General features: G+C 41.1%; 1 protein-coding gene across 1 annotated transcript in view; it reads right to left on the bottom strand.

Annotated features, from left to right (window-relative positions):
• Positions 1–7,343: 7,343 nt before the first annotated feature.
• Positions 7,344–23,400, bottom strand: part of LOC126203175 (28S ribosomal protein S15, mitochondrial) — a 37,710-nt gene continuing 21,653 nt past the window's right edge. The window contains exons 3-4 of the mRNA XM_049937416.1: positions 12,999–13,194; positions 7,344–7,744 (exon numbers count right to left, since the gene is read on the bottom strand). Of these exons, the coding sequence (XP_049793373.1) occupies positions 7,447–7,744; positions 12,999–13,194 (494 nt within the window). The 3' untranslated portion in view covers positions 7,344–7,446. The remainder of the gene's footprint in view (positions 7,745–12,998; positions 13,195–23,400) is intronic.

Genomic DNA, 23,400 nt, shown 5'->3' with positions numbered 1-23,400 from the left:
TTCTTTGAACTTTTTCGATGTACTCTGCCAGTCCTATTTGGTAAGGATCCCACACCGCACAGCAGTATTCTAAAAGAGGACGGACAAGCGTAGTGTAGGCAGTCTCCTTAGTAGGTCTGTTACATTTTCTAAGTGTCCTGCTAATAAAACGCAGCCTTTGGTTAGCCTTCCCCACAACATTTTCTGTGTGTTCTTTCCAATTTAAGTTGTTTGTAATTGTAATACCTAGGTATTTAGTTGAATTTACGGCTTTTATATTAGACTGATTTATCGTGTAACCGAAGTTTAACGAGTTCCTTTTAGCACTCATGTGGATCACCTCACACTTTTCGTACCATTCAGATATTTTTTCTAAATCATTTTGCAGTTTGTTTTGATCTTCTGATGACTTTATTAGTTGATAAACGACAGTGTCATCTGCAAACAACCGAAGATGGCTGCTCAGATTGTCTCCCAAATCGTTCATATAGATAAGGGACAGCAAAGGGCCTATAACACTACCTTGGGGAACACCTGAAATCACTTTTGTTTTACTCGACGACTTTCCATCAATTACTACTAACTGTGACCTCTCTGACAGGAAATTGCAAATCCAGTCACATAAACTGAGACGATATTCCATAAGCACGCAATTTTACTACAAGCTGCTTGTGTGGTACATTGTCAAAAGCCTTTCGGAAATCCAGGAATATGGAATCGATCTGAAATCCCTTGTCAATAGCACTCAGCACTTCATGTGAATAAAGAGCTAGTTGTGTTTCACAGGAACGATGTTTTTTAAACCTATTTTGACTGTGTCAATAGACCATTTCCTTCGAGGCAATTCATAGTGTTCGAACACAACATATGTTCTAAAATCCTGCTGCATACTGACGTTAATGATATGGGCCTGTAATTTAGTGGATTACTCCTACTACCTTTCTTGAATATTGGTGTGCACCTGTGCAACTTTCCAGTCTTTGGGTAAGGAGATACTATCAAAGACAGTGCTGCCAAAGCAGATTTACTAAACGCAGCCTTCCAAAATGCCTTCACAAAGGATCTTTCGTCGAACGAACAGTTGTATATGATTGTTAAGTATGGAACTAGTTCATCAGCATACTCCGTAAGGAACCTAATTGGTATACAGTCTGGACCAGAAGACTTGATTTTATTAAGTGATTTAAGTTGCTTCACTACTCCGGGGATATTTTCTTCTACGTTACTCATGTTGGCAGCTGTTCTCGATTCGAATTCTGGAATATTTACTTCGTCTTCTTTTGTGAAGGCATTTCGGAAGGCTGCGTTTAGTAAATCTGCTTTGGCAGCACTGTCTTTGATAGTATCTCCATTGTTATCATGCAGAGAAGGCATTGATTGTTTCTTGCCGCTAACATACTTCACATACGACCAGTATCTCTTTGGATTTTCTGCCAGGTTTCGAGACAAAGTTCCGTTGTGGAAACTGTTATAGGCGTCTCTCATTGAACTCTGCGCTAAATTTCGAGCTTCTGTAAAAGATCGCCAATATTGGAGATTTTGTGTCTGTTTAAATTTGGCATGTTTGTTTCGTTGTTTCTGCAACAGTGTTCTAACCCATTTTGTGTACCAAGGAGGATCAGCTCTGTCGTTTGTTGGTTTATTTGGTATAAACCTCTCAATTGCTGCCGATACTATTTCTTTGAGTTTAGGCCACATCTGGTCTACACTTATATTATTAATTTGGAATGAGTGGAGATTGTCTCTCAGGAAGGTGTCAAGTGAATTTTTATCTGCTTTTTTGAATAGGTATATTTTTCGCTTATTTTTCAAGGATTTGGGGATTACAATATTCAGTCTTGCTATGACAGCCATGTGTTCACTAATCCCTATATTGGTTTTAATGCAGGTTATTAACTCAGGATTATTTGTTGCTAAGAGGTCAAGTGTGTTTCCACACCCGTTTACTATTTGCATGGGCTCATGAACTAACTGCTCGAAATATTTTCAGAATGCTTTTAGCACAATTTCGGATGATATTTTATGCATACCTCCAGAATTAAACATGTATTTTCGCCAACATATCGAGGGTAAATTAAAGCCACCACCAGCTATTATCGTATGAGTCGGGTACGTGTTTGGAATCAAACTCAAGTTTTCTTTGAACCTTTCAGCAACTGTATCATCTAAATTGGGAGGTAGGTAAAAGGATCCAATTATTATTTTATTCCAGTTGCCAACAATGACCTCTGCCCATACTACCTCACAGGAAGTATCTACTTCAATTTCGCGACAAGTTAAACTACTTCTAACAGCAACAAACACGCCACCGCCAACCGTCTTTAGCCTCTCTCTTCGGAACACCGTTAGGTTCTTTGCAAAAATTTCCGCTGAGCTTATATACGGCTTTAGCTAGCCTTCAGTGCCTATAACGATTTGAGCATCAGTGCTTTCTATTAGCGCTTAGAGCTCTGGTACTTTCCCTACACAGCTACGACAATTTACAACTGTTATATTTATGGTTCCTATATCTCTATTCTTTGTGTGTTCAGCCTGTACCCTTTGTGACTGAAGCCCATCTTGTGTTTTCCAGAGACCCTCTGACCTAAAAAACCGCCCAGTCCATGTCACACAGCCCCTGCTACCCGTGTAGCCGCCTCCTGCGTATAGTGGACACCTGACCTATTCAGCGGAACCCGAACCCCAACCACCCTTTGGTGCAAGTCGAGGAATCTGCAGCCTACACGGTCGCAGAACTGTCTGAGCCTCTGATTCAGACCCTCCACTCAGCTCTGTACCAGAGATCCACAATCGATCCTGTTGACTATGCTGCAAATGGCCAGCTCTGCTTTCATCTTGCAAGCAAGACTGGCAGCCTTTACCACTTCTGTTAGCCGCTCGAAACCAGAGAGAATCTCTTCTGATCCAAAGCAACGCACATCATTGGTACGGACGTGAGCAACCGCCTGCAGTTGGCTGCACCCTGTGCTCTTCATGGTATCCGGGAGAACCCTTTCCACATCTGGAATGACTCCACCTGGTATGCACACGCAGTGCACATAGGTTTTCTTGCCCTCCTTCTCAGCTAAGTCCCTAAGAGGCCCCATAATGCGCCTAATGTTGGAGCTCCCAACTACCAAAAGTCCCACCCTCTGCCGCTGCCCGGAGCCTGACCACAGGTGAGGACTCAGCCTCAGTGCGAGCAGTAACTGGGTTGGCCACCAGTGAGGACCGATCAGAGGACTGACACACTGGACATCTGTTGTATTCCCACGGCTGGCCCACAACAGTGGTGCCCATCCACTGCAGCCTCAAGCTATGCTCTGCCACGTTGGACTTGGCTGGCTGTGCGTTGTCTGTGTGGCGTTTTATGTTCACTACATCTCTCCTGTACCATCAAGATGGTCTGGCCGATATTCATTTTCCCGCACCGGCAAGGGACGTAAACTCCCGGTTTCCGTAGTTGTAAGTCGTCCTTGACTGTCCTAATAATGTTTTCATTTTGGATGGAGGGCAAAACACACACTTGACATTATATTTTCTGAGTATTCTGTCTATCTTTGCCGATGGGTTCCCGACATATGGTATAATCGCCGTTGCAACCGGTTTGTCTTCGTCCTCGGAAGGCTGCGGTCTCTGCTTCTTCTGTCTTCAGGTGCATTTTATTTGGCGGTTGTTATAACCATTCATGTGGAACGTGGCCTGGAAGTGCTCCAATTAAGCTGCTAGGCTGTCACAATACGAGATTTTGCGTGCTCTGTGCACCAGTGTGCTCAGAACACCCTCTCGCTGTGAAGCAGCATGACAGCTGGTGGCATGCAGGTACAAATCTGTATGTGTCAGCTTACGGTAGATGCTGTGTCCTAGAGTGCAATCTGGTCTTCGCTTGACGAGCACATCCAGAAATGGTAGCTGGTTGTTTTCTTCTACCTTTCGCCAGTCTGCCTTGTTAAAGCCCACCTGGGCAGCTGTCTGTGGGCCTGATGCCGGGGCAGAGACAGGAAGATGGAGAAATGGTCACTACCACACAGGTCATCATGTGCTCTCCAGTGGATAGATGGGAGAATTCCTGGGCTGCAAATTGATAAATCAATGGCCGAGTAACTACCATGAGCCACACTGAAATGTGTGGCGGCCCCATTATTTAAGAGGCAGAGGTCGAACTGAGACAGTAAAGTTTCGACACCTCTGCCTCGGCCAGTAAGCACAGTGCCACCCCACATGGGGTTATGGGAGTTAAAATCCCCCAAAAGTTGGAAAGGTTTAGGGAGTTGATCGATCAGCACAGCTAATACATTCAGAGGTACTGCACCATCCGGAGGAAGATATACATTGCAGACAGTTATTTCCTGTGTCATTCTTATTCTGACAGCCACAGCTTCAAGTGGGGTTTGAAGGGGCACAGGTTCACTACAGTCTGAGTTTAGGACATAAATGCAAACTCCACCTGACACTTGATTATAGTCGCTACAGTTCCTGTAGTATCCCTTATAGCCACGGAGGGCAGGGGTCTGCATTGCTGGGAACCAGGGTTCCTGGAGGGCAATGCAGAAAGCAGGTGTAAAGCTTAACAGTTGCTGTAGCTCACCCAGGCAGTTGCAAAAACTGCCGCAATTCCACTGGAGGATGATGTCATTGCGAGACTGGGAAGACATGGAACATTCAATGAGGCAGTTTATGCTTCAGGGTCACCTGCTGCCACCAACTTTTTGCCTGAGAACTCTATATCCATTGTGTCTGAGGGTCCGGCAAGATCTAGGTCCTCAGTGGACACGAGAATCTCAACCTCATCCCCAGACGCAGAGCTTGTAGGTACCAATGGTGTGGGTGCCACTGCAATTCCCTTGGTCTTGGGAACTTGCTTTTTGGATTTCTCCCAATGCTCCTTGGGTTTCCTTGGCTGGGAGGACTTCACTGACACAGTCTCCTGGACTGAGGATGTGTGTGAAGCCCTATGACCAGCTGCTTTTGGGCTCTTCAGCCACTGGCGGGTATCATCTTTTCCACCAGCAGAAACCTGGGAAGGGAGTGATTCAAGGGACCCTTTCCTAGCGAGAGGAGCCGAAGAAGACTTATGCTTCTCCAGCTCAGAAGTGGTGACTGATATCCTCGATGGTGGTGGTGGGGGGGGGGGGGTGTTGCTCCCGAAGTAGGTGGTGCGAGAGCAACTGGGAGGGAGTGCCCCCCACTGTCAAGGGGCCGGTGTAGTCTTCTGGTTCTGAGAGGCGACAGGAATGTGAGGAACAGATGGGACGACAACTGTTCTCGTAGCGGCAGCATACCAGCATACCACAGCCACAGGATGTAGGCGCTCAAATTTCCTCTTAGCCTCAGTGTAGGTCAGTCGGTCCAGGGTTTTATATTCTGATTTTCCTCTCTTCCTTTAAAATCCTGCAATCTGGCGAGCAAGGTGAATGATGCTATTTGCAGTTGACACAGATGGGAGGCGGGGCTCATGGAGTATTGGGATGTGATGGACGTCCACAATCTCAACATGTGACGCTGGAAGTACAGCGGGAAGACATATGGCTGAACTTCAGCACTGCATGGGAGGAGGGATATATGGTGTGACGCCACAGCAGTAGACGATCACCTTGACCTTCTCGGGCAATGAGTTACCGTCAAAAGCTAAGATGAAGACACCGGTGGCAACCTGATTATCCTTCGACCCCAATGGACAAGCCGGACGAAATGAACACCTCACCACTCTAAATTGACACACAGATCATCGTCAGACTGCAAAAGAATGTCCCTGTGGAATATAATACCCTGGACCATATTTATGCTCTTATGGGGCATGATAGTAACAGAAACATCCCCCAACTTGTCACAAGTGAGTAATGCCCATACTGGGCAGAGGATGCTGTTTTTATCAAGACTGACCCAGAGCGCAAACCTGTCCTCCAAATGCTCCACAAAAAACTGAGGCTTTATGGACATGAAAGATTCCCTATCAACTCTCTTACATACAAGGTACTGGGGTGAATAAGCTGGAATGCCATCCTTAGCCTGGCATTCCTCCAATTCCTCCCATGGAATGGCCAGGGGGGGGGGATTTGTGTTCATATTTCTTAGCATCGAAGTTAGACTTTGCCTGCTTAGAGAGTGCTGGCGGTGGACCAGCCAACGAGAAAGTGGGCTAAAGATCTCACTGCACGATGGACATGATGCACCATGTAAGGGGCCCTTCCCCAATTGGCTTGCTCTTTGGGAAATTTAGAAAGATGGAGGTCAAACCCGACGGGGGATCATCACATACATGCCGAAACTTGTGAGACTCCTTTTAGTCCACTCTTACGACCTATTCTACCCTCCGGACCCACAGGGGGACATTTCAAGTCAAGAATGTGTCCCTGCAGTGTGTGGGTTTTGTTCATGTTCATCCTTTAGTGATGGAACAATGTGACTGAGCAATCTACGTACTTCACAAGCCACTGCAAACCACAAAATGACATGTGTAAATTGATGACAAATGGGCCATGTACAGGAACATTAACTGTATCCAAGCTATTATTGTGTAAATAGTTTGTCATAATGAAAGAGAAGAGAGATTGGCTTGTGGTCAATTTTGCTCTAAAACAAAAATTTGATGGATACAAAATAAAACTTTAAATTAGGCAACTGTGTCTCGTTTTTAGGATGTAACATGTCCAAACCATCTTGTTAACAATGCCTGAAAACAAAATTATCTAAACATTTAATAATAAACTATCTTACTCTAGCTCATGTTTGGAAAAGTCTTTTAATGTTAGTTTGGCCCTTCCCATATCACAAATAATAAGTATTTCATAAATAAATACGGCATACATTATAAAAATAACACTGATAGCAAAGGTAATCTACATCTACATGGATACTCTGCAAATAACATTTAAGTGCCTGGCAGAGGGTTCATTGAACCACCTTTACAATTCTCTATTATTTCAATCTTGTATAGTGCGCGGAAAGAAGGAACACTTATATCTTTCCATATGAGCTCCAATTTCCCTTATTTTATCGTGGTGATCGATTCTCCCTATGTAGGTTGGTGTCAACATAATATTTTCGCGTTCAGAGGAGAAAGTTGGTGATTGGAATTTCGAGAAAACGCAACGAAAAATGCCTTTCTTTTAACAATTTCCAGCCCAAATCCTGTATGATTTCTGTGACACACTCTGCCACAATTCGCAATAATACAAAACGTGCTGCCCTTCTTTGAACTTTTTGGATGTACTCCATCAGTCCTATCTGGTAAAAAATGGAAACAGCTACCGGGGCAGACAGTCCTATCTGGTAAGGATCCCACACGCAGCAATATTCTAAAAGAGGACGGATAAGTGTAGTGTAGGCAATCTCCTTAGTAGGTCTGTTACATTTTCTAAGTGTCTTGCCAATAAAACACAGTCTTTGGTTAATGAATTCTATTTTATTTTTTGTGTACACAAAAAACCAGTAAACAACATCTGGAGTACATGTAACATGTTTACAGACAACCAACAGCAGGGTGCCTTATGTGGCTTTGTCTGTTTTTTGTTGTTGGGCAGCTTTCACTGCTCTAGCTGCCTCAAGCTCCTTCAGTTGCTGCTGAACCTTCAGAATATCTTCTTCTGATACAGAAGGCTCCACACCACATTCCAGTTCTTGTTGTCGAATCCAGGACAACTTTTCTGCTTTTTCTTGTAAGAATATTGGCTTTTGCTCCTCAAAACTCCGGCGCAGCTCGTACAGGCGTTGCCTCCGTATGTGGGTGCAGTGTTGTGCTGTCAGCTTACGTAATGAATCCTTACGTGTTACTCGATAGAAGAAGCTGTAAGGTGAAATGACCATTACTTAAATGGAGCACAAATATACCATAAGGATTCTTTTCTCGTTGACTTCCACAATAACATGTATTTTCCAAAAAATTTATTGATATATATCTGGTCTTCTTTGATATAAACAATATTCAGATCTCAATGGCAGACCAAAAGTTGCACTCTAAATATAACTGAGATGTTTGACTTTGGTTAAAATCATCAAAATGGGGTAGAAAGTTGTCACTGCTGATTGACATTAATTACTTTAAAATTATAAAATGACTAATGACTCAAGCTGGCTTCACACAGATAGCACTAAGTACCTATCGCTAGATGACTTGTCTGGTATAGTGATAATACACTCCTGGAAATGGAAAAAAGAACACATTGACACCGGTGTGTCAGACCCACCATACTTGCTCCGGACACTGCGAGAGGGCTGTACAAGCAATAATCACACGCACGGCACAGCGGACACACCAGGAACCGCGGTGTTGGCCGTCGAATGGCGCTAGCTGCGCAGCATTTGTGCACCGCCGCCGTCAGTGTCAGCCAGTTTGCCGTGGCATACGGAGCTCCATCGCAGTCTTTAACACTGGTAGCATGCCGCGACAGCGTGGACGTGAACCGTATGTGCAGTTGACGGACTTTGAGCGAGGGCGTATAGTGGGCATGCGGGAGGCCGGGTGGACGTACCGCCGAATTGCTCAACACGTGGGGCGTGAGGTCTCCACAGTACATCGATGTTGTCGCCAGTGGTCGGCGGAAGGTGCACGTGCCCGTCGACCTGGGACCGGACCGCAGCGACGCACGGATGCACGCCAAGACCGTAGGATCCTACGCAGTGCCGTAGGGGACCGCACCGCCACTTCCCAGCAAATTAGGGACACTGTTGCTCCTGGGGTATCGGCGAGGACCATTCGCAACCGTCTCCATCAAGCTGGGCTACGGTCCCGCACACCGTTAGGCCGTCTTCCGCTCACGCCCCAACATCGTGCAGCCCGCCTCCAGTGGTGTCGCGACAGGCGTGAATGGAGGGACGAATGGAGACGTGTCGTCTTCAGCGATGAGAGTCGCTTCTGCCTTGGTGCCAATGATGGTCGTATGCGTGTTTGGCGCCGTGCAGGTGAGCGCCACAATCAGGACTGCATACGACCGAGGCACACAGGGCCAACACCCGGCATCATGGTGTGGGGAGCGATCTCCTACACTGGCCGTACACCACTGGTGATCGTCGAGGGGACACTGAATAGTGCACGGTACATCCAAACCGTCATCGAACCCATCGTTCTACCATTCCTAGACCGGCAAGGGAACTTGCTGTTCCAACAGGACAATGCACGTCCGCATGTATCCCGTGCCACCCAACGTGCTCTAGAAGGTGTAAGTCAACTACCCTGGCCAGCAAGATCTCCGGATCTGTCCCCCATTGAGCATGTTTGGGACTGGATGAAGCGTCGTCTCACGCGGTCTGCACGTCCAGCACGAACGCTGGTCCAACTGAGGCGCCAGGTGGAAATGGCATGGCAAGCCGTTCCACAGGACTACATCCAGCATCTCTACGATCGTCTCCATGGGAGAATAGCAGCCTGCATTGCTGCGAAAGGTGGATATACACTGTACTAGTGCCGACATTGTGCATGCTCTGTTGCCTGTGTCTATGTGCCTGTGGTTCTGTCAGTGTGATCATGTGATGTATCTGACCCCAGGAATGTGTCAATAAAGTTTCCCCTTCCTGGGACAATGAATTCACGGTGTTCTTATTTCAATTTCCAGGAGTGTAGATTATACACTCCAACATTCATTGTGAATCATTATATCAGTGACAACCACATCAAAATCCTTACAGCTGCTCCTGACATTAGTCTTCACATACAGATGAATAAATAAATTATGTGTATATTCTGGTCAGACTTCACTGTTCTCTGGAGTTGGAGCAGCTGTTTCCTGCTTTTCCCACCAAATACTGGCTCCTAGAACTGGAATACTCTCTTTGAAATTCTGGAGGTAGCTGGCACAAAATATAAGGGGCAACAAGCTATTTAAAATTTGTACAGAAACCAGACAGCATTTGTAAGAGTTGAAGGGATGCAGAGGTGAAGCAATGGTTGAGAAGGGATTGACACAGGGTGGTGGCCTAACCCCAATGTCATTCATTTTGTGCATTGAGCAACCAGTAAAAGGAAACAAAAATGTGGAGTAGGAATTAAAGTTTAGGGAGAAGAAATAAGAACTCTGAGGTATACTGATGAAACTGTAATTCTGTCAAGAGACAGCAAATGACTTAGAAGAACAGTTGAATAGAATGGATGGAATTTTGAAGAGAGGATATAAGATAAACATCAACAAAATCAAAACAAGGGTAATGGAATGAAGTCGAAGTAAATCAGGAGATGCTGAGGGAATTAGATTAGGATAGGAGACACTAATATTGGTAGAAGAGTTTTACTGTTTGGACATCAGAATAACTGATGGGCAAAATAAGAGGATATAAAATGTAGCCTGGCAATGGTAAGAAAAGCATTTCTGAAGACTAGAAATTTACTAACATTGAATATAGATTTAGATGTTAGGTAGTCTTTTCTGAAGCTATCTGTCTGTAGTATAGCCATGTATGGAAATGAAAAATGGATGACAAAGAGTTTAGACAGTAAGATAGAATAGAGGCTTTTGAAATGTCGTGCCACCGAAAAATGCTGAAGATTAGATGGGTAGATCTCATACCTAATGAGAAGGTACTGAACAGAACTGGGGAGAGAATAAATTCGTGGCATAACTTGACTAAAAGAAAGGATCAGTTGATAGGACACATTCTGAGATACCAAGGGATCACTAATTTAGTATTGGAGGAGTGTGTGTGTGTGTGTGTGTGTGTGTGTGTGTGTGTGTGTGTGTGTGTGTGTAGGCATTGTAGGAGGAGGCCAAGAGATGTACACAGTAACCAGATTCAGAAGGATGTAGGTTGCAATAGGTAATCGGAGATTAGGAGGCTCACTCAGGATAGAATAGCATGGAGGGCTTCAACAAACCAGTCTGGTACAAGATGTCACTCCAAACACCACACATATACTCTCATCTTTACCACAATTATGAATTACTCATATAAACACAAACCTTCCTCGTGAATTAGTCTATCTATTAGTGAAAACAGTATCAAAATCTCTACAGTAGTTTCTGAGATTAGCCTTCACACAGAAACAGAAAAGTAGGGGCTTTAATCTGTAACACGTATAGATACAAGACACTGGGTGTCTGAATTATATTAACACTATCTCAAAATGAAACTTCAACTTGGATAACTATAAAATGAGAATGAAACAATACCTGACTAATACCTACCTCCAGGTTGTAAAAACTCAGTGCTGCCAAGGGGCACATTTGAAAGTGGGGAAAAATACTATTCCTAGCTTTCTGAATTATTACTAGTTTCTTTGACAAGGATCATAGAGAGAGAGAGAGAGAGAGAGAGACGTTGGGAAGATTAGAAAGGAGGTTGGTTGGTTGGTTTGGGGAAGGAGACCAGACAGCGAGGTCATCGGTCTCATCGGATTAGGGAAGGATGGGGAAGGAAGTCGGCCGTGCCCTTTGAAAGGAACCATCCCGGCATTTGCCTGGAGCAATTTAGGGAAATCACGGAAAACCTAAATCAGGATGGCCGGACGCGGGATTGAACCGTCGTCCTCCCAAATGCGAGTCCAGTGTCTAACCACTGCGCCACCTCGCTCGGTTTTAGAAAGGAGGGACACATCACACACTCTACCTGTTTTGATGACGAGGGATAACAATGATCATTGTTTGTATGTAGAATGGTAATTATATATTTGATAATTGTTTTGCCAACAGTGTATATAGTATCACACGTCACAGCAACAAAAACAGTATGTATCATTCCCTATAAGCTTTATAATGTTGAAACAAGTTGTTGATTAAACAATTTACTTGTACTAATGAAGTGGTAGTTTTAAGCAGGTAGTTCTGCAAATATGCCAGACTTCTATGCTGAAGTGCCAAAGAAACTCCTATAGGTGTGCGTATTCAAATATAGTGATATGTAAATAGGCATAATACGGCACTGCAGTTGACAAAGCCTATATAAGACATCAAGTGTCTGGCGCAGTTGTTAGCTCGCTTACAGCTGCTACAATGGCAGGTTATCAAATTTAAGTCAGTTTGAATGTGGTGTTAGTCGGTGCACGAGCGGTGGCACACAGTCTCTGAGATAGCGATGAAGTGAGGATTTTTCCATACAACCATTTCACGAGTGTACTGTGAATATCAGGAATCTGGTACAACATCAAATCTCCGACATCACTGTAGCCACAGAAAGATCCTGCAAAAACGGGACCAATGACGAATAAAGAGAATCATTTAACATGACATAAATGCAACCCTTCCACAAATTGCTGCAGATTTCAATGCTGGGCCATCAGAAAGTGTCAGTGTGTGAACCATTCAATGAAACAAACTGATATGGACTTTCGGAGCCGAAGGGCCATTTGTGTACCCTTTATGACTGCACGACACAAAGCTTTACACCTCGCCTGGGCCCATCAACACCGACATTGGACTGTTGATAACTGGAAACATGTTGCCTGGTCAGACAAGTCTCATTTCAAATTGTATTGAGCGAATGAACACAGGCATGTACGGGTATAGAGACAAATTCATGAATCCATGGACCCTGCATGTCAACAAGGGACTTTTCTAGCTGGTGGAGCCTCTGTAATGGTGTGGGGCATGTGCAGTTGGAGTGATACGAGATCCCTGATACATATAGATATGACTGACAGGTGAGACATACTTGAGCATACTGTCTGATCACCTGCATCTATTCATGTCCATTGTGCATTCCAAAGGACTTGGACAATTCCAGCAGCAGGACAGTGCAACACTCCACACATCCAAAATTGCTAAAGAGTGGGTCCGGGAACACTCTTCTGAGTTTAAACACTTCCGCCAGCTACCAAACTCCCCAGACATAAACATTATTGAGTATATCTGGGATGCCTTGTGACGTTTGCCTGTTTTCGGAAGAGATCTCAACCCCCTTGTACTCTTACGGTTTTATGGACAGCTGTGTAGGATTCATAGTGTCAATACCCTCCAGCACTACTTCAGATATTAGTCAAGTCCATGCCACATTGTGTTGTGGCACTTCTGCATGCTCGTGAGGGCCCTACACAATATTAGGCAGGTGTACCAGTTTCCTTGGCTCTTCAATGTATAAAGAAATATTTAGACTCAATATACAAAAAAATTACTCACTCTGGAGGTGGCCTGTATTCAAGCTGGAGCTTTTCTAGCAACCATTCAAACCGCTTGTAATCCTTGGCTCGCAAAAACTTTAACCGTTTCTTCCTCCTGTCTATCATCTCTTTGAGCACAACTTTATTCTTTTTGTCACGTGGAAACTGCTCCATGTGTCTCTGCAATGAACGTATCCTTGCAGTCATCTCTGCAACTAAAAAAGAATGGTGTGTCAATAATAGTGCAGCATATTTTTAGTTAATGCTAGTTCTAGTTAAAGTGATATCCCCTAACAATATGATGTCTGTTTTGATGTTAATTTAATTGTAATTGAACATGATACATGGAAAATGTAATAGTCATTATAGGACATGAAAAAGACTTCCAGTTATTAAGTTCTTTGTACAGGCAAAACATTATTATTAAACAAAAAGGAGGGAAACAGAGTGGCTACTCGAACTTGGGGAGGGGGAAATAGCCGTGAGAATTCCAGGCAAGTACGAGGGTATTTCGGAAAGTAAAGATACGCCGTACGCCAGAGGAACAGAAGAGTTTTGGCGAGCAAGTTGGCAACACTGGTGTTAACCTTGAACCGTTAGCTTTCTCCTCGCGGTCGTTCGGCAGTTGAACGTTGCTTCTGGTCGGAGTAGGTCATGTTTAAAATGGCTGCGCCGATTCAGAATCCCGCCAAATGCGAAGTGCGCGCCATCATACGTTTTCTTTATGCAAAAGGTCAGCGACCAGCGGATATTCACAAAGAAATTGTTTCTGTTTATGGGGACATTATCAATCGACAAAATGTAACGAAATGGTGTCGTCATTTCTCTGAAGGTAGGACCGATGTTCATGACGAACAAAGAACAGGTCGGCCATCTGTGATCTCCGATGCCCTTCTTCGGAGAACAGAGGAAACAATTCGTGCGAATAGACGTCTCACATTCAAAGAATTGCTTCAGATCATACCAGACGTGTGAATGACAATTCTCTATGACGTTGTGACTGTCAAGTTAGGGTAAAGGAAATTGTGTGCGCGCTGGGTTCCAAAACTGTTAACGGAAGAACACAAAAAGAAAATGATGGGCTTTGCACTCTCCTTCCTCACACGCTATGCTGAAGCAGGTAATGAGTTCCTTGATCACATTGTGACAGGTGACGAGACGTGGGTTTATCACCATACACCTGATCCAAGCAACAATCAAAGCAATGGTGCCATTCGAATTCACCAAAAGCCAAGAAATGCGAAATGTCGATTTCAGCAAAGAAAATCATGGCTTCTGTTTTTTGGGACATACAAGGCATTCTTCTGTTGGAATTTAAGCCTCCTGGAATGACAATTAATGCTGCTGCATATTGCCAGACTTTGAAACGTCTTCGAAGGGCAATTAAAAACAAACGCAGGGGAATGCTGACAAGTGGAGTCCGCTTGCTTCATGACAACGCTTGGCTTCACACAGTGCTTGTAACCAAAGCACTACTCAAACAATTCAAATGGGACGTATTGGACCATCCGCCACACAGCCCAGACCTTGCACCCACCGACTTCCATGTCTTCCGTTACCTGAAGTCACATCTTGGTGGAAAACCATTCAACGATGATGAAGAGATCAAAGATGAAGTTGAAATGTGGGGATACAAAAGCTTGTGCACCGACTTAACAAATGTTTGGATAACGGGGGTGATTATGTCGAAAAATAACAAATAATCCAGTTAATAAGATGCAACTGACGTTTTCTAGATAAATTTTCTATTTAAGGACTGCAAGCCATTGTATCTTTACTTTTCGAAATGCCCTCATATTACAAATTTCCAGGTGAATATATTCATTTCTTTCTAATAAATCACCACTACAGAAATTAATAAGCAATGGTTATTGCCTACAAGGGAATGGAACTTTACAGCATTAAAAAAGTGTTTGAAGTGTTGTGATACCTACAGTTTAGGGAAAAACATTACTATTATGGGTGGTTTACAATTAAGTGGTTAAAAATTGCTGATAGAAGGCCACTCACAACAAAACCAAAACTATTAAATTGATAAAAATCTATATAAAACTAAGCAGGCTTATACAGTTTGATACAAAACTAAATAGTATGTTCAATAACAAATAATGTGTACTTACACAGTACTTATAATTTAAATATTTCATTTATGCTGGTCTCAAGGATTACTTGAAAGATTCAAGCCCCACTCGAAACGCACAAAATGTCTATTTAGAAATTTGGTAGAGAAACAAAATTTTTAGTTTTTTCAGATAATTTCACTATTTATGAAACAAATACAATGTCACAATGCAATTACCAAATTTTTTAAAGACTTTGTTTGTTCTTATTTTCAAACACTTTGTTTCCAACCCTTTCATTTCCAAGTACTTTTTTCCGTTTTTCTAAAATGCTCTGTTCTTCTGCAAGGTGTTGTCCTTTGAGATGATTACGATATTCTACATAGTGTGTGTGTGTGTGTGTGTGTGTGTGGGCGCGCGCGCGCATTCCTTGTGCAGTGACTAAGGGATTTTGGAATATCCAGGTTGCTAATGCCTTTTCTATTGGACACAGCATCGTATGTTTGCCTACGCATAACAACTGATTACTCCCCCATGTTTTCCAAGAGTTCCTTTTAATGTTAGCATTTCCATGGGAAAAGACTGCAAACTAATTTCATGACAGCCATCAAATTTTGATATTTGTCATTAGGAATATCCAACCTGAAATGATCAACCTTTTTTTAAGAACACCTGTATTATCTGCTGCAGATCCTCTTAGGTGATTTCTTTCAGAGAGAATACAAAGCAGCTTATCAAAATGTGATTCTGCCAAACTGATGTTTTACACAGTCAAACGTGGGTCAAGAAATGTAATGGCAAATGTCAACGGGTAGTTTAAGGGTGACCTGTTATTAAGTTTCATGAGAAATGTTTGAAGACTCGTCTTATGTTCTTGTTGAAACTTAAGAATATCAACAGCTTTTACATCCGAATTGGTTTTCTTTAATTCTTTATGGGTCCCAAAGCCTAATTTTTTCCCCTTCCTTGGCAGCAGCTAACTTGATTGATACGCTTTTTATTTAATATCTCTGGCTTCATAAAAGGTCCTAATACTGTTTTTACTGTAAGTATAAAAACTGTGTGGATAAATGGAGTTAACAGAGCATCTATCTGGAACTATGTTTGGAAAGGCTCAATGTCGCAGGCTAAAGACTTGAAAAAAGGAAATTTAGCACACAGCAATGGCTCATTAATATTCAGCAACATGAAGCTTTCACTCTTTGGTTCATTCTTATCCTTCTTCACACCCTTGAGATACTTCTCCATGTTTGGTGTTATAAAGATTGCTCTTTGAGCAACTGAGGAATTCTCCAGTCATCTGATACAAAATTTCTTTTTTTCCCCAAAACAGTGAGGCCTGAGCACTGAGTACACAATGCTCTCCTGACTGGGATATTCTTGAAGAAATTATACAAGAATCTCTAATGCAATGTCCCAATGTGTTGCCCTGGTTGCATATTTGAAAGCATTGAGCATGTAGTGAAGCACACAGTTATGAATATCTAGTAGTTTCTACTCTGCTGAAAGTGCTTCATCTTCTTTTAGAAACAGCTAATTTACATTTGGTCCAGCCATTGAAATCTGAGTCTTCCCCTTTGGTATGTCTTTTGTCACATTAGTGAAACAAGATAAAAGGCCAGTAGCTCTGGGACGACCAAGAAAGTAGGAAGTATGGTATCTTGTTATCTCTTTTTTTACCTTCATCCTAAATCTTTTATTCACATCAATTTGTGTGCATCCCACAATTTTATTCAGTGATTCGTCAAGACCAAGGATAATATAACTGGCTTTCATCAGCGGCCCAAGCAACTGTTGATTAAAGTAAGGTGCAATTCTACACTTAAGAACATATCCTATAGTATTTCACTTAAGTTGCATCTTGTTAGCTACAGCACTACCTTTACACATTCTTGAGATTACAGCAACAACTTTTTCAGCTTTCTGACATGACTTATGTCATAACTGTTCCAACACACCAGAGAATTTCTACCGTCATTACATCATCTTTTAACACAAATTCCGCAAGTCTGCAGGGACGATTTGCTATTAAAGGTAAGAGAGACACTTTAAATTCTGAAGATGGAATACTGAAGTGTGTGGTTCTGAAGTACTAGGTGACAGAGTAGCAGCTGACGTTTTTGGCTGAAAAAACACTCCAGTTGATACGCACTTTAGCACGTTGTATATGTTTATTCTCCTTCATGTGGCTAAAAAGCGCCTGGGAACATTAGTCCTCGAAACATGTTTCCCTGTGGCATTTCCATCTTTGTTTCTGAATTCTGTCCACACTTTGGCAATGATTTCTTGCTGTGTATTCACAAAGTCTGTAATGCTGTTTGTTGTGTAGTTTTTGTATCATCTGCTACTTTTATGTCTATTGATGAGGAAACTGTAATGATACTTGGCGCTGAAAAATTAATAACCTAAGAAAGTTCACGCAAACAAAGTAAAAGGCCTTGTTGTTGGTGGTGGGCAAAAACGTACTAGAGAAGAACTAGCAATAATAACTTGCTACAGGAGCTGAATATGGAAGACGGCTCTGATTTTTCGTAACTTCACTTGGATGCCATCCACTGCCTTTGAATTCCAAATAGTATCTAAAACTAGGGGAGCATTGGTGGAAGTCCTGAAGGTTTGTTTAATGGTAACTAAATGAAGAAAACATTATATATGCATATTATCAAATTTTTATTCAGTTGGTATGATTCTGCATAAATCTTCAAGAGTCATTATGTTCCGGGTTGTGTATGAATGTGAGTGGTGAATGGTAGAGCAATACGTAATAACTCGAGAATCTTCTGCATTGATCACTCAATTTTTTTTTGGATAAACTCGCTAAAACAAGTGAAAAAACAACATGGATCAACTGTACACCAGACGCAATGCGATACACAAACACGCGTTAGTGCCGTGCAGCCGGTGACACGTATTAGCCCCCTGAAAATTTGTTTCCTTCGATTCGTATAGGGCTTGCATAATGCCGTGGCAGTTAGATAAGCACATGACAAGGAACGTGTGGGGTGAGCAGTAGTGGTGAGGGTTACGGGCATGCGCTGTTGAGGAAATGCCATGGGCTGGAGGGGAAGTGCCATTCTAAACTGAAGCCTACACTCACATCATCTGTAAATATTAAGTGAGAGTCCTCCACGCCCACACTTGCATGGTGGCCATTCAAAAACATCTATTGTCACTTTTGTTTTGGTTAGTCGCAAAAAAATTTCACCAAAAATGCAGCGATTTATTTTTGCTTCGCTTATTAACCATTTGCCCAGTTAAAATTTGCTTCTTTTTACCAAAACACAGTGGAGTTTACACAGTCTCATCTCACTAACGTCTGCAGATGCAGTTGCAAAAGAATTCTGACAAAGTGGTTTATTAAGTGAGTAACTAAGGAAAATGAGGATGAATAGCTTATGAAAAAACATATTTTCGGTACAAAATAAACATCTAATGACTTCACTTATGTTGTTCCAAAACCCATAGCATTTCTAGTTTCACCCTTAAAAAATTGCGTTCTTTCATCGAAAATGTCTGTAGTTGATGGAATAACACGGTAGATAATGAGGTTTTGCATAATAACCGTATCACAAAAAAACTTTCCTCTTTGCATGCTATATTTACCAAAACCTCATTTCGATATTTCAAACCGTTTAAGAAATATGAGGAATGTTGTGAATATTTCACTCTGGCTTTATATCACTGGCGCGGCATGATCACAAATGAGTCTGCTACGTCAGATAAATTTTCCCGAGCTTGATAACAGATAGAGACCTCAAGCCAAGTCTAAAAACATATTATGTAAATATAATAGAGGGAAACATTCCACGTGGGAAAAATATACCTGTCTGCTTGTGTCTGTGTATGTGAAGATGGATATGTGTGTGTGTGTGTGTGTGTGTGTGTGTGTGTGTGCGCGCGCGCGCACGAGTGTATACCTGTCCTTTTTTTCCCCGGTAAGTCTTTCCGCTCCCGGGATTGGAATGACTCTTTACCCTCTCCCTTAAAACCCACATCCTTTCGTCTTTCCCTCTCCTTCCCTCTTTCCTGATGAAGCAACCATTGGTTGCGAAAGCTTGAATTTTGTGTGTATGTTTGTGTGTCTATCAACATGCCAGCGCTATCATTTGGTAAGTCACAACATATTATGTAATACGCAAAATCATAGCGACCTCTATTTTCCGTTACAAACCTTTTCGAATTTTGCGCAGTGTCTTACTTCCACGTAAATATCGCAATAACTATGATCATTCACAAAATGATGGGACGCCAACATGAACCTGATATATAAAGGTATAAAAAAAGTGAAAACAATTTTTTTTTTTACTGAACAGTTTCTGCAAAATTGTTTTGAGTAAGATTGCAGGATGTGCGCCCCAATTCTGTCATCACCGACCAGCCAAAAGGTTTCAGACACTGTCAGCCTGCCCTTCCAGACAAACGAATGAATTCGCCCTGCGCTTTGGAAGAAAATTGGTCACTGCGCATCGGCCACCTTATTCTGCACGGGCTACCGTCATTGCTACGGATATTTGTTACCATATTTCAAATGGTTTCGAAACGGTGTCTACAAGCAGCAACCAAAAATATACTTTGAAAACATATTTGAAGCTCAGTGTATACACAGCCGCAGAACCATAACAACCTTGAAACCTGTCTGCCTCTCTTTCATTAACATGGAACCATATAAAGATCTTTTAATATCAACAATTTGAACAAACTTTTGCAAAAACAGTTAACCACAAGCAGAGAACATACTACGGGATATTGGGGGACTGATGACCTTCGCTGTTTAGTCCCCCTTACACATCCCAACAACCACCACCACCTACTACGGGATAACGAACTTTAAACGTTTATAAGGAAAAAAGTAAGGTTAGTTCAAATCAGCATGAATGAGATTTAAATATACAAGTTGAGATATCATGTGAACGTGGATCTAACTAGTTTGGTGTTTATGTATAGTAACCTGCTTTATCTATTTTAGTTTACATGAGATGTGTAGTGCATTTTTATGTTGACTTCAGATCATATGTTCAAAATGCATATTTGCTAAATTTGGCTGTGAAAACACCTGGTGAACACATAATTTAAAAAACTGAGCATATTAACTTAAAGTAATCCATTATTTAAAAATAAACTTGTTTACACCGCAAGTCTCTGTTCCCTTTGACCACTCACAGGTGCCAACACTGGCCAATATTTACAGTATGATGCATACACATTCAAGATAACTTTCAGTTTAAGTCGCATGCAGCAGATGTAAACATATATGATGCAGGGATTGCGGCTGGTGCATTTGCAGTTCTGAGCGTGAATTAATTATATTCTGTCACTGTAAAACAAAAAGGAATACACAAAACAAGTTGGTGGGCTATAAGACTTCACATATTTTGAAATTAGTAAATTTTAAATAAGGTATAAAATCGTACGCAAATACATTCATAAATGTATTTTTTGATGGTAAAGTTCCTTAAAGTCAAGAATCCCACTATTCCTGAGATGATTATTTGAAGAATCGTACTGGGAAGTAGACACGACAACCAGCCTGCCTCGAGTTTTGAAACGAGAAACAAAACTACATTTGTGGCAATGTGTGGTCACCTTATCTACTGACTACAAAGCCCTTTGATGTTTGCTTGAAATACCGACAAAAAACGGAGTTGTTCCATGATTGGGGCCAAATTCATATAAATAGTACTCTCTGAAATATTTGTATTTTAAAATTTGTGGTTGATGAAGCTCAATTAAATTACACTGCTCAGTTGAAAACTCTGAATCCCCTGGGGTTTTCTTGATTTTCCAGGTAAAATGTAACTCCCTGAGAACTCCCAGTTTTCCTGAAGAATCGCCACACTGGATGATTAGGATTTAAGGTCTCAATGACGACAAGGTTCTTTGAGATGGTTGGTTGATTTTTCTTTTTTACCTAACAATGAGATCATCAGCCCTCAATCCACGAGAAGAGCACCCAGACATGGAGACATCCACCGAGAATGGTTTCTGGTCTAGTTTGGGGATTCATAACAGTAAAACTGAGTCTAAAAACATAATGGATATCTTTTGCACTGTCTATAGCAAAAGTCAAAAGTGACTACCATACTGACTATTGTCCAACGAGCACAGATGCCCGTAATAGCTATTACGAGACCAGTTAAAGGCACTGCTATACTTGTATCACGAAAGTTACTGGTTTGGAGCAGTTTTGGCCTGAAGATAACGTAGACTAACATTGAAACTGGTTGCCTAGAAATAAACCTATGAAGTGGTCCAGTGATGGTTGCTTGACCATTTTTAAATATTTTAATTTTTTATATGTGTTTACCCTATAGAGAAGTTCAAAACAGTTTTTTTAAAAAATTTTACCTTTCACCTTTACTGAATGGCGGCCATTTTTGTTTGTAAGTGGGCAAAAATATGAATATCTCTGCACTGGGTTAAGTTACAACATTGCAATTGGCATGATTGTATTTAGAAAAGTGTCCTCTACAACATGTCTATTACACAAAATACCTTAAATTCAAAAATAACCAGTCAAAATGACCTCCAAAGTTTGGTACCCAAATCTTCAAAAATCCACTTTTTAGGTCCAAAAATAACAAACAAGGAGTTATTTATGAGAGTCAATTCTTTTAGATATCATACACTACTAGCCTCGTATAGAGCAAGAACACATACAAATGTTTCCTTAATTTTTTAGAAATGTTTGAAATTTGAAAATTTTCATTTTTTATAAAGTTTGAGGTTAGTTATCTCAGCTGGGACTGAACATAAAAATATGATTTTTGCACAGTTTGCACACCTATGTGATAGCAACGTACTGTAAAAATTTCAACATTGATATCTGACTGTGAACAAATATGAATTTTTGAAAATTAGAAGATAATTCACATTACTCTACAACTGACCTTATGGCTATTGCCTATTTAAATGGTTTAGTGTTTCATTGTAAGAAAATTTAATTGTGACATATATTTAGTTAACACTATCACCCAATATTCTATTAATTTATTTATTTTTAATAATGCAATATTAAACAACAGGAGCTTTCACTTTTGTTATATGGTAATAAAAATGCCCATTTACATTTAGGTTTATTGTCAATAAAAAAAGTACATTATTGCTGGGTGTGGCATTGTAGAAGTCAGTCTGTTCTGAAACCTCTGTTAGAGTGGATGTACATACTTCATCAAGAGTGTAGAATGTGTTATGTGCTTTGTTCTGTGTAATTTGTAATTAATTTTGAGAGATTAACTGGAATGCAATAACAAGGATGAACAGTGCTCTGTTGGACAGATAGCAAATGAAGTGTGTCACAAAACAGTTTATGGTTCAGTTTCAAAAAACTTGAAAAATGTCAATGACTTTGATGAAGTTTAGACAAACTTTGTTTAAATTTAAAGTAAGTTCTTGTGTAACATCAGTGTGAGTATCATGAGAAGAAATATATTCTGAAGTACAGCCACATCTTTGGAAGAAAGTGCTGTGATCCACTTAAAGTTCATAAAAAGACTATTACTAAAGGTTTGAGGGAAATAAAACTTGAACATTTGTCCTTGTTATGTCAGAGTGAAACAGCTTCCAAAGTGAAACATAATGCGATTCCTGGAAATTCCCTGTGCCCAAATTGTTACTCAAAAATATTTGTTGTGAATCCAAAACTAGAATCATGTAACCTTGTTAATGACATTTATATTCCTAATGAGGAAGCTGTTAGCATATTGGATTTTGCTTGTTCTAAGTTAGACATATCTTCTGTTTCGAAAATAATAAAATTACGTAGCAGACAAAGAAAAGCAGCTATTGAAAATAAGGTACAACAAATTTCAGACAAAATCAGAAAAGACTTGGAATCATGCTTTAATAATACAGATACCCACATTATTTTTAAAGAAGCAGAAAACCTACCACCAGCATCATCTGACAATATTTGAGCTTAATAGAGAAATTAAAAATTAAATGTTAAATGACATCTAAAGAGGAAAAAGTTAAAATTTTAAGTTTGCTCCCTGACTCATGGTCAAGAGAAAAAATAGTTCACGAATTCAATGTTTCTTATCGTTTGGTTAAACTAACCCAAAAATTGGTGAATGAGCAAGGCATTCTTCCAGTTTTAGGAAAGAAGAAAAGAGTAGGTTAAGTGAAGAAACAACTAAAAAGATCCAGCAGTTTTTTAAAGATGATGAAAACAGTAAAATGTGCTCAGGTTGCAAAGATAGCAAAAGAGTTGTTATAAATGGAGTTAAAGTAACAAAGCATAAATGACTAGTGCTGTCAAATTTAAATGAACTTTATGTAGCTTACAAAAATTCTTATGTAGCTTTCAAAAATTCTCATCCTGAATGCAAAATTGGAAGGTCAAAATTTTGTGACCTCCACCGT

The sequence above is a fragment of the Schistocerca nitens genome, chromosome 9 (assembly GCF_023898315.1).
Source record: "Schistocerca nitens isolate TAMUIC-IGC-003100 chromosome 9, iqSchNite1.1, whole genome shotgun sequence".
NCBI lineage: Eukaryota > Metazoa > Arthropoda > Insecta > Orthoptera > Acrididae > Schistocerca > Schistocerca nitens.
Note: the sequence above shows the minus strand (reverse complement) of the source record. Positions and strands in the feature narration are given on the sequence as shown.